The 10,501-nt window shown below is 44.4% G+C and overlaps 2 protein-coding genes and 1 long non-coding RNA gene across 3 annotated transcripts in view; 1 reads left to right on the forward strand and 2 right to left on the reverse strand.

Annotated features, from left to right (window-relative positions):
- Positions 1 to 336, reverse strand: part of LOC109968877 (uncharacterized) — a 10,841-nt gene extending 10,505 nt beyond the window's left edge. Inside the window, exon 1 of the long non-coding RNA XR_002276193.1 lies at positions 250 to 336. This is a non-coding gene — a long non-coding RNA (uncharacterized LOC109968877). The remainder of the gene's footprint in view (positions 1 to 249) is intronic.
- A 656-nt stretch (positions 337 to 992) lies between these two features.
- On the forward strand, positions 993 to 6,837 carry LOC109968870 (vesicle-associated membrane protein 2-like). The gene is made up of 5 exons (XM_020615422.1): positions 993 to 1,068; positions 2,459 to 2,588; positions 3,032 to 3,190; positions 5,153 to 5,204; positions 5,298 to 6,837. Coding segments are annotated over exons 1-5 (360 nt in total). The 5' UTR covers positions 993 to 1,066; the 3' UTR covers positions 5,315 to 6,837.
- A 90-nt stretch (positions 6,838 to 6,927) lies between these two features.
- chd4a (chromodomain helicase DNA binding protein 4a) overlaps positions 6,928 to 10,501 on the reverse strand; it is a 26,105-nt gene continuing 22,531 nt past the window's right edge. Inside the window, exons 34-42 of the mRNA XM_020615447.1 lie at positions 10,487 to 10,497; positions 10,141 to 10,387; positions 9,645 to 9,698; positions 9,313 to 9,474; positions 9,104 to 9,212; positions 8,851 to 8,983; positions 8,120 to 8,315; positions 7,653 to 7,822; positions 6,928 to 7,248 (exon numbers count right to left, since the gene is read on the reverse strand). Of these exons, the coding sequence (XP_020471103.1) occupies positions 7,234 to 7,248; positions 7,653 to 7,822; positions 8,120 to 8,315; positions 8,851 to 8,983; positions 9,104 to 9,212; positions 9,313 to 9,474; positions 9,645 to 9,698; positions 10,141 to 10,387; positions 10,487 to 10,497 (1,097 nt within the window). The 3' untranslated portion in view covers positions 6,928 to 7,233. The remainder of the gene's footprint in view (positions 7,249 to 7,652; positions 7,823 to 8,119; positions 8,316 to 8,850; positions 8,984 to 9,103; positions 9,213 to 9,312; positions 9,475 to 9,644; positions 9,699 to 10,140; positions 10,388 to 10,486; positions 10,498 to 10,501) is intronic.

Genomic DNA, 10,501 nt, shown 5'->3' on the forward strand with positions numbered 1-10,501 from the left:
CCGGGCTTGGGACCGGCACAGAAGTCACTGGCTTGCAACCCCTGTGGCTAGATTATTCAGCAACAAACACCGAAAGCCCTAAACAGCCAGCTCTTTACAGTCGGTATAATCATCGGCAAATAGATAAGCTCGTTTTAGATAAGGATAAGGAAATTCACCTGTATTGGCAAAGTATGTTACATACAGGGAATGGCAAATATAAGTTACTACGACAAAACGTAAAAGACAGAAAAAACATAAAACACTCACTTGAACGAGGGGACGCCTAAAACAAACGACCTGCGGGTGTCAAACAGAACAAAGCACGGAGAAAGTCAATTTAAACACCTGGGTCTCGTTCTTCTTCCCTTTGTTTGATGACGGTTGACAAGCAGCTTGTAGGTGCTTTACCGCCCCCTTCTGGACAGGAGTGCGCATCAGAACGACTACTACTACTGTACACCACTATACTTATCATACTGCATTATTTTGTTTACCAAGTCCGTCATTTACTGCAAATGCGAGGATCGATCCTGTATCTATCCCATATTCCCCGAATTATTTTGCAACATTTATTAAGTTAAACATAATGTTGAATGTAATGAAATGTTGTGAATCAGAAGCCGCCGAGGAGGCCGCTACTTTTTTGGGGGGCAATTAGAAACATCACAACAAGCTGTAAACAAGCACTGAACGAAGATATTTCTTAACTTAACCTTCCAGTTAATGTCTGCCCCTACTACCAATACTGCTGCTATAGATTATTTGCATTATCACTCAGTCGATTTTTGTATTAAAGTATCATTCGTTTATTTTAGAAAATTGCACACATACATGAAACTTAGTTTTTCAGAGAGATGACTTGGTCTAAGGTTGGCTAAGTCTCCAGGAAATGAATGGAAGTCAATGTAATGTCCCCTGAAGTGGTGGAAACACAACGTGCGCGCGCGCGTGTAGGGGCGGGGTCTCTCTCTCTCTCTCTCACTCTGTCGCACTGTCTCTCTGTCTCTCTCTCTCTCTCTCTCTGTGTGTCTCTGTCTCTCTCTCTGTGTCGGAATCAGATCGTCTCTATCATCCTGACGCTGACATGTGAGTACCTCAATCATTCCTAATTATTTGAGAACCTCTAAAAAAATTCAAAATATCTGTAAATATCTCTTTCCTACCGTAGATTCAAGTGTAACCGCTCGTCTACAAACTGTGTCGTTTTCTAATCTCAAGAACATCCCGAAGATGTTGTTCCCCCCGTATTAAAACTGCTAACAATCATTTTAAGTCATATTCCATAAATTGTGACCATTGGTTTTATTCCTTTGATTTTTTTTTGCAAAGCGGGAACTTGTGAGGAATCTGGAAATTTCTGCGCTGCAGCTCGGAGTCTGCAGAAACATTACTATGACTCACTGCTGACTCACCTACAAAACTATCCATCAATACTCTGATCAGCTCAGTGCTTTTCTAACACCAGCTGATCTTTGATCAGACAAAGAGGCTGCTCAGTTCACAGCAGCACGTCTGGTGACTGGAGCTGCTTCCCAAAACTACAGCTCAAAGGATTCAAAAAACATTTTATCTGTATTTTTGTCTTATTTGTATTATCCGTGTGTGTGTGTTGGGGGGGTTATCTGCATGTTTGTCTCCATCAGTCCAGTCCAGCCTTCTCTGCTCTGGATCGCTGCTGCACTAATGTTTCTGCTTTTTGCCTCTAGAAAACTGCCTGAGCAGTAAAACCTGAACTGCTGTTTGGTGTGATTGTGCATCAAACCTGCTGCTCTGTGTGGATCCTGCAGAATTAAACAGCCAACTGAATTTCAATTAGGCACTTTGGAATATTGTAAAGTTGGGATTTTGCCTTTGTTACATGGCTGGAGGCCAACATTTGATGAGTCGTGTTTTTATTCTTCCTACTGTCTGGACAGTTTCTGTTTTATAAAATAGCTGAGCAATGACAGATTTCATCTAACAGCTAAGAGCATAAAAGACAGTGGTGGAAGAAGCACTAAAGCAAAATGTAAATGTAGCAGTACCACAGTGTAGAAATGCACTGTTACAAGTAAAGTAATAGTCCAAGCAAAAGTAAAGTAGAAGTAGTAATGCTACAATGGAAAATATTGCAAGTACAGGTAAAGTAAAAGTCCTGCGTCAAAACATTACTCAAGTTAAAGTAGCATTTTTTGTGGTACAAACTACATAAGCAGTGGTTGCTGTATTACGAACAGCACTGGTTCATGCTTTAGCTTCCATCACTGTCCTGCAGTGTAACTGTCACTCAGGTTTAAAGCCTCCTCCTTGTAGCAGGGCCACAGCTGAATTTACAGCTGAGGGAGTTCAGCTGAAGACAGACTTGTGCCAGAAATACATTTATGTGCCGAGTTCTTCTGAACTTAACAACATTTATGGACTGTTCTTATTTCTAACAATCACTTCACCCGTGTCCCTCTCTGTCCCCAATACACACTCACTCGCTCCTGGCTTGCAGGTCGACCCCAGAGGCAGCAGGTGCTCCAGGAGCCCCAGGGGCCCCGGAGGGCGAAGGGGGCCTTCCAGCTTCGGCTCCAAACGTCACCAGCAACAGACGACTGCAGCAGTCACAGGCGCAGGTGGACGAGGTGAGGACACCGCTCTGAGGTTTGTGTTGCCTCCATTAACACGAGTTAATGCTGCTGCTGTGGAGCCAGATGTCAGAGGGCAGAGGTGAAGCTACAAACTGAGTCAGTGGAACAAGGTTTTGGAAGATGAGTTCGCAATTAAATTAAATTTAGAAGAATAGATTTTTTTATAAATAATTTTTAAATATCCAAACAAAAAGAGATATACTGTAACAAACTTTGGACATCAGCATACAGCACACGTCCAACAAAGGACATCCCCAAATCAGCTGCATTAAAATAAATATACATCACAGAGACACATATTTTTACAAGCCTCCAAAGAATAACCAGACCACCAGTAAAAAAAGAAACTCAAGATAAAAGCTGCATATTTAGCATCGCAACATGTTAAAAGCTTTCTCCCTGTGACGGTGATGCTGACAGGTGTCTCTGCTCCTCAGGTGGTGGACATCATGCGTGTGAATGTGGACAAAGTCCTGCAGCGAGACCAGATGCTGTCGGAGCTGGACGACCGGGCTGACGCCTTGCAGGCCGGAGCCTCGCAGTTCGAGAGCAGCGCTGCCAAACTCAAGAACAAGTACTGGTGGAAAAACTGCAAGGTGGGACAGGTTCATATTGCTCGGACGTCTTTCCCATCCTGCATCAGATGTCCACAGCACCACATGCAGACAGACACTTAACACCTGCTGTTCACTGATTCAGCTCCTGCTTCTAAACTACTGCTGATTTAGAAACCTGCCTTTGCTCTGAGAGTCTGTTTTCACTGGCTGAGAACTGGAGTCTCAAACTGTGGAATGTAAAAGATGTGGTTTAAATTTACCACCATGTTTAACCCTGATTGGCTGAAGTTTGTCCTAAATTTCAGGAGGAGGAGTCACACTGACATGAACAACCATCTTGTAACACTGATACAGCTTCCAACATGACAGCTCAACAGTGGACATTAACTAGTGAATCATCTCTAACTGCATAAACCAGACTTCATCACCCTGAACTCACAGGAGCATCACCTGAGCGAGACACAGCTCAGTCGGAGCTCTCTTCCTCCATCCTCACCACATCACTCTATCCCTCCATCCATTTTTATCTCAGTGTCATTTCACAAACCAATCCTGAGGCAGGGTGGTGTGGAGGATTACGTTAGAGGAGAGGGAGCGAAAATCCCAGTCTGGATTACAGTGACACTCGGGATTAAAGAGCCAGCTGTGATTTGTGATGTAACTCCACCTACCAAGGCCCCCCCAAGCCTCCAATATTAACCCTCATGACACAACCATTGTGTGTAGTGTTTTTTCTGTAATTGGTGGGTTTTATCAAGCCGACACACAAATCACACATCTGGTGATATAGATCATGAAAGTATGCTAGTAATAAAAACTGTGTTTGTATCCAGAACCTGTCATATCTCCTTCCTCTGTGCCACAGAGCTCCACTGTTGTGCAAAAGCGGTTCAAGCTTTACCGTACATCATCAGTAGGAACCAGTGGGCTCGGAGCTGAGAGCCACAAACAATGTAGGGAAGCTAGAGAGTATCGGGAGATGGACTAACACATTGTTGTGTTGAGCTCTTCATGGGATTTGTTGACAATAAGAAAAACAGAGACTGACACCAGCCTTTTCCTTTTGAGGCTGATTCTGACATTTTTAGGTCCAGTAGCTTTAGTCCGGACTGATTTTAAATCAGTGACATGAGAGACTCACAGCCCTGCAACCACATGCACAACCACAACCCTAATTTAGTCTATTTCTAACCTTAAAGCCAAGTCGTAACACTCTTACAGAGCTCTGAAGAAGTGAGCACTGACCACAGTGTCCTCACACTAATGGCCCACAAGTCCAGGTGGTCCTCACAATAGATGGACAAAGCACACATACAAACAAACTCACAACCACTCCACTAACATCTGGTTTCTGTCTTTTCCTTTCTCATGTTCTGCCTCTCAACACACACACACACACACACACACCAAGCTGACACCCGACTCTCGCTCTCTAACCCCTTGTTTTTGTTCATCTCTCTTGTCCTCCCCCCACCATCAGAGGTGATGAGATTTCTTGTCTGTCAGCCGCACTGACTCTCATGTCACCATGTGGATTTATTGATGGAGTATTTAGGTCCACACACACACACATCACCTGACTGTACGTGTTGTTCAACCATGCATTATTGTACAACAGCCAGATCATCAGCTGGGATTCCATCAGACTTGTTGCCTTGTTATACAAAATGCTCTGCTGTAGAAAATAGAAAGACAGAAAGAAAAGAGCAACGTTTAAAAGGGTGAACCTTTATTTAACCAGGTATCACTGAGAGCAGTGCACCTTTAACAAGGGTCTGTTCACACCTGGAAGCTGCCCAGTGCAACCAGTCTGGTCTGCATGACACCGGAGCGGCTCCACTGTATCTGGTCCTAATCCTGTTTTTTTAACCTGTCCGGCCCCAGATTCACGTTCTCAAAGTGAAGCACAGAGCAGATAAGCACCTGCGTTCCTCATAGAGAATGATTTAACACCAGATTTATCTGTGCAATCTCTGGGCCAATTGTTTGTCTTTCTTCCAGATGATGATCATCATGGCTGTGATAGGTGTCATATGTGTTGGAGTCATCTTCTGTGAGTAACTCAGTGCTGAAATCAACACGTCACATGCAGCAGATGTTTTTCTAATGTTGTTCATAAGCCAATGTCCGTGTCTCCTGTCCTCAGTGTACTTCTTCTACTGAGCTGGCCTTCAGGGATCGACACACAGGTTGCAGGACGAGTGTGGACCGACTCCAGCCTCTCCCCAGCGCTCCTCACCCTCCTCTTCCTCACTGATACCTTCGTCTGTGCATGGTCTGTATCGTGCTCCAGTGCCTCCTTTTCCCTCCGCTCCCAGCAGAAGGTGTCTCTCCAGGCAGGTTTGACTGAGCGGAGCTGCAGGTGGATGCAGTGTTTTTGTTTTATTTAGCTGTGAGCGACAGACGGTGGGTTTCTGCATCTGGACTGTTAATTTGTCACGGTTCATTTACGAACTGACTTATTGTTCTTCCTGACGCTTGTAAAACATGTCACCCTCCATGTAGTCGAGCGATTTACCACAATCACAATCTGTTTTAGGAAAACCAGTATGTTATCCACTGACCCAGGTTTGTTCATCAAGTACAGTGCACACTGCTCAGTTCACACAACCTGCAGCATGACTGATCATCTCTATTATTCCTATATATGTGCAGTGCCAGAGGAAGATGCAAACTGGGACCTGTATTAGCTTCTACTGGCTTCCTTCAAGTGCATCCAACAAGGTTTCAGTTGCCAGTTTTCGCTCCTACACAGACAAACTACAGTACATGTTAGAGACCTGAAATCTGAGCAGCAGGTGACTGCTGAGCCGGTGGGACCAGTCTGCTGCTCTGCTTTCTGCCATTTCTTTCATGAGGTCACACCAAGTTTAGCCTGCAGACCAGTAGCCTGCACACAATGAGGTGCAAACAATGTGAGGCAATCACAAGTGTCAACAACCGTGATGTACAAAGAACTTTAAAAAGGTTTAGTAATCCTAAAGTTTGAAGAATCAAAGCTGGGTGAATGGATTCCTGCTTTGCGTTTCCCTCCCCACACCTGCTCGGGCTGTACCGTACTTGAAAGCTGCCCTCTTGCTGTCAAAACTGGAACTACTGCCAAGGTAGAAATGTGAGCTTCTGTTTAAACACAACAGGAGAGATTTACATTTGTTTCCGTTTGTCTGTGCACCCCCTTTGAGATGTGGTAACAGTTATGATGCATCATCAGTCCTGGTTTTACTTTTGTCTTGTGAACCAACCTGACATGTCTGTGTCCTAAACCTGTGGACTGCCTGAAGCATTTCTGAGGCATGTTCTCTGAGTGTTGGTGTGTGTTCGTCACCACGAGACTGTACTTAATACATGACTAATTATTACTGAACCTGAGAGAAGAAATTAGTAGACCATCTGAGGGTTGTCCCCACTGTGCTCAGTGGGAATCAGGATCAGTGAAACATCACATTATGTTAACAAGCACTATTATTCTGATTATGGCCTGAGATTTGTAAACTGTCTGCAACAGACAGAGTGTTTGTGCTGATTTACGCTGCGTTGATTTGATTCTGCTGTCATAAAATAAAAACACTCCTCTAAAACTCTTGTTAGTTTACTGACATGCAACACGATTAAATCATACAGTCAACTTCAGAAATCAATCCTGAAATTAATAAGTGGGGCTCTGCCTTCACAGTACTGTTGGCAATCTGAAGCTTTAAGTGCACAAAATAAAACTGCACTAACCTGTGACTTTGTTTCAATGTACCTGCTCCTGCCCAACTGAGCAAACAAACAAATAGTTTATTACTTTTTTATTTAGGTCCCAAAAAAACCCATCATAATAACATTATATCAATAATATTAATACAGAAATTGAAAAAAGGAGGAATAAAATAAAATAGCTTTTCTGTCCACAGCCTCAAACTTGGGTGATTCAAGGATTCAATCCTCCAGAAAAATTATGAAGTCTGTTTGTTTAGGGGGTGGGGGTGGACTGGGCGTGGCTTCAAGCTTGGGCACGCTGTGTCGTTCTGCTGTGCACCAGTCAGGAATGTCGGGGCGAGTCAGGGGGTGGATCTCGAGGTACAGAGCTGAGCTTCAGTCTATTGCTGCGACATCTGGAGGAGGAAGACAAGAAATAAACGAGGTAGTGTTTGATTCAACTAAATCTTAACACAGGAGAAATTTACTTTGCACTCAGATAAATAATCAATGCCTTTTAAGCACCAACAGATATTCTCTTATGTTCAGCAAATGTTTTTCTGAAAACCATCAAAGCCTGGTGGCGCAGTGGTTAGTGCCATTGCCTCACAGCAAGAAGGCTCCGGGTTCGAGCCCCATGACCCTCTTCAGGATAAGCCATACAGATAATGGATGGATTATCAAAGCCAGTAAAAATTCTTATCAAACCTCAAAGCTATGCAAATGTTTTCTGAGCAGTTTAAAAGCAATAACCTGTTCCTACATAACTACATTCAGTTTAAAATCAGATGTTAAAAGGGAACTACGCTGTGTGTGTTACCTGTTGTGTCTGTGGTTGTGGCTCGGGGCCCCGGCTCGCCAGCCGGCTCAGGATATTCCTCTCAGACATCTGGAGTCGCACGGCAACCGGTGGTATCCGGGCAATGGTTGCCGGAAGGCGGGTAACATCTGCCTTCATGTCACTCAGCAGCTCCTCCAACTGCTTCAGCACTGAGGCAGAGACAGGAAGCAATAAGGGACTTATCTTCAGAACATTTTTATGATGATTGAGTTCAGAGTCCAGTTCACACCACAGAGCTTCTCCACAGTGGTTTCATCTCCTCATTTTACTTTAACATTTTCCTGCTGCTGTTTTCACTTTCTGGTCTGATTCTCTGGATGGATTTTAAAGCTCATATTAATTCAAATAGCAGAGATGGGGGATAATAAATATGTTTAGCTGTACTCGACAAGAGCAGATCATTTTCTCTACCAGCTGTTGTGATACCTCCTACTCTGGACTCTGACCTTTGTGCAGGACGGCGTTGGCAGGTTTGTTCCCAGACATGGACTCTTTGCTGAGGTGCTGGTGGGACTCGGCCAGACACTCCACCTCGCTGAATCGGGTGTTGAGGGCCATGGAGGGGTGGGAGGGGTCCTCCGACATGTTGAGGTAGGCGGCGCGACGCAGCTGCTCCTCGATCACCAGCGCCTGCTCCAACAGCTGGAGGGGGAGGAAAGGAAGAGAGAAAGACTTGACATTACAACTGCAGCACCTCCATAATCTGCAATATTCTCCTGATTGCATTACAAACTCTTGTTCATCCATTCACTGCTAAACCACAACCACCCCCAGCAGTTCCAGAGTCAGGTATGAGTTTCATCCAGTCTTGCAAAAAACATAAACGAAGAGCTGGTAATACAAAAGGGTCCTGGTCTCTGTGGAGTCCCTCTGGAAAGACCTACGAACCAAACTGTTCCTGCTGTGTTTGTGCTGTAGATGAGTTTAAATTCCTGTTTTCATTCAGAGCTCTGTATTTGAAGAACTTGATTTCCACTCACTTTTTAATTACTTCAAATAAATAAATGAAATAATCATTACCCCCTTGGATTTTATGTCTAAAACATGAGAAATGCTGAAGAAGAGTTTACAGAGCTACAACAAAACAGAAGGTAGGGGAGGAGCGAGAAGACCCAAACTCTCTAATGAATGAAAAGATTTCATGGCTACACTTCACCTATAACATTTGGATTCGTACCTTGAACCTTCTGGCGAGGAACTTGTTCTTGATTTCCAGAAAATTGCCTCTGTTCATCTCTCCTTTAAACGGCTCGTTGAGGATGGCGAACTTTACGTCGTTCTGGATGTCCTGCCAGCGGGCGTAGCCGTGTCTGCAGGGAGCCATCAAGGCGAACAACTATCTCATTTCAAAACACCAAAAGAACCATTCGCTGTTACATCCACCACACCGAAATCTGTCTGTGAGCCAAGCACGAGTGGGAGAAGGATACTGTATGATGCCGGCCAGCAGCCAGTAGTCATGGCGACGATGCCAGATCTCATTGGTTTTCTTGGTAACAGTGGCAGCACGCTCCTCGTTCTGCCACAGGGAGTGAAGCTCTGAGGAGAGAGAGAGAGAAAGAAAGGTCACTGATAAAATGAAAACAACTGTACGCTCTGTGTGTACGCTCTGTGTGTGTGTGTGTGTGTGTGTGTGTACCTGTGAATCCTCCATCTGCGATGTTGAACATGAACCTGGTCTTGGCTTTCTTCTTCTCTTCACTGGCTGCTCCAGCGGCGGCTGTACCTTCCTTGCTGCTGTCTCCGTTCTGCAGCTTGGTCGCCTCCTCCAGCTTTGGAGCCTCCTTCTCATCCTTCAGATCTGCAGGAGGGGCGTTAATGGAAACACGATTAACAACAGGCATGAACACAGAAGGGGAAACCTGAACTACTACACAGGGAAATACCACTGATCACCTGCAGAACTGTGCATTCAGAGCCAAGGTTCCTGTGTGATATATCTGAAAGATAAGCAGGTGTACAGGGTGTTACCTTTCTTTTCATCTACAGGAGGAGTGGTGTCCATCTTTTCTGTCTTTTGTTCTGCTGCAAAACAAGGAAACTTTAAGAAACATCCAGGATTACAAAAAAATAACAGACTGAGAAAACAACCACCCCCATCTTTGGGCTTTGCCCATCTGTTTTAAAAGTTATTCATTCATTCATTTAAAAGCCTTTCAGATGCATTTATGTGACAATTTTAAGGACTGAAACACTTGATTACTCTTCAGAAATTCAGCCAAATGTTTAATAGATTAAACTGTTGATTTCACAAACCATTTACATGAGAAGTCAGTGGCTGAAGTTGAATTTCCATTCTATGAGGAAAACTTTGTTGGTGTCCAAGTACTTTAGTACATCTTCCGCCATGTCTTCAGATATTGTATATATCCAATATTCACTTGAATCTGTCTTTGAATCACGGTGAAGTCCTGACAACAAATTAAGGATAACTCTGAAAGACAAAAAAAAAAGTTTCCAGTTTTACCTTTGACTTCGGAGGCCTCAGGTTTGACCTCTGACCCCTCTATCTTGGCCTCTGAAGGCGACCTGGTTTCCTCTCCTCCCTCTGGACTCTTCTTCTCATTCTCTCCCTCCTTCTTCTCACCCTCCTTCTCTTTGACGCTCTCGGCTTCCCCGTTGCTGGCTTTGTCTGTCTCCATTGGTTCCTCCCCATTCTTCTTCTCCTGCTCTGATGACGGACTCTTCTCGTCATCGTCTGGGATGGAGATCACCTGGAAGAGATGTGGAGGGAAAGTGGGTTTTGATTTCTGGAAGAGGAGGTCCAAGGATCCTGCTCACACTCGCGTCACTCAAACTCATCACATCTTTACCTCGTTGGCCGCTTT

This window comes from Monopterus albus, unplaced genomic scaffold, assembly GCF_001952655.1.
Source record: "Monopterus albus unplaced genomic scaffold, M_albus_1.0 scaffold165.1, whole genome shotgun sequence".
NCBI lineage: Eukaryota > Metazoa > Chordata > Actinopteri > Synbranchiformes > Synbranchidae > Monopterus > Monopterus albus.

Excerpts from the sequence above, each read along its gene's own strand:
- LOC109968870 (XM_020615422.1), top strand. Across the intron at positions 2,589-3,031 it reads CACAGGCGCAGGTGGACGAG|GTGGTGGACATCATGCGTGT; the intron begins GTGAGGACACCG and ends TCTGCTCCTCAG. Across the intron at positions 3,191-5,152 it reads ACTGGTGGAAAAACTGCAAG|ATGATGATCATCATGGCTGT; the intron begins GTGGGACAGGTT and ends TCTTTCTTCCAG.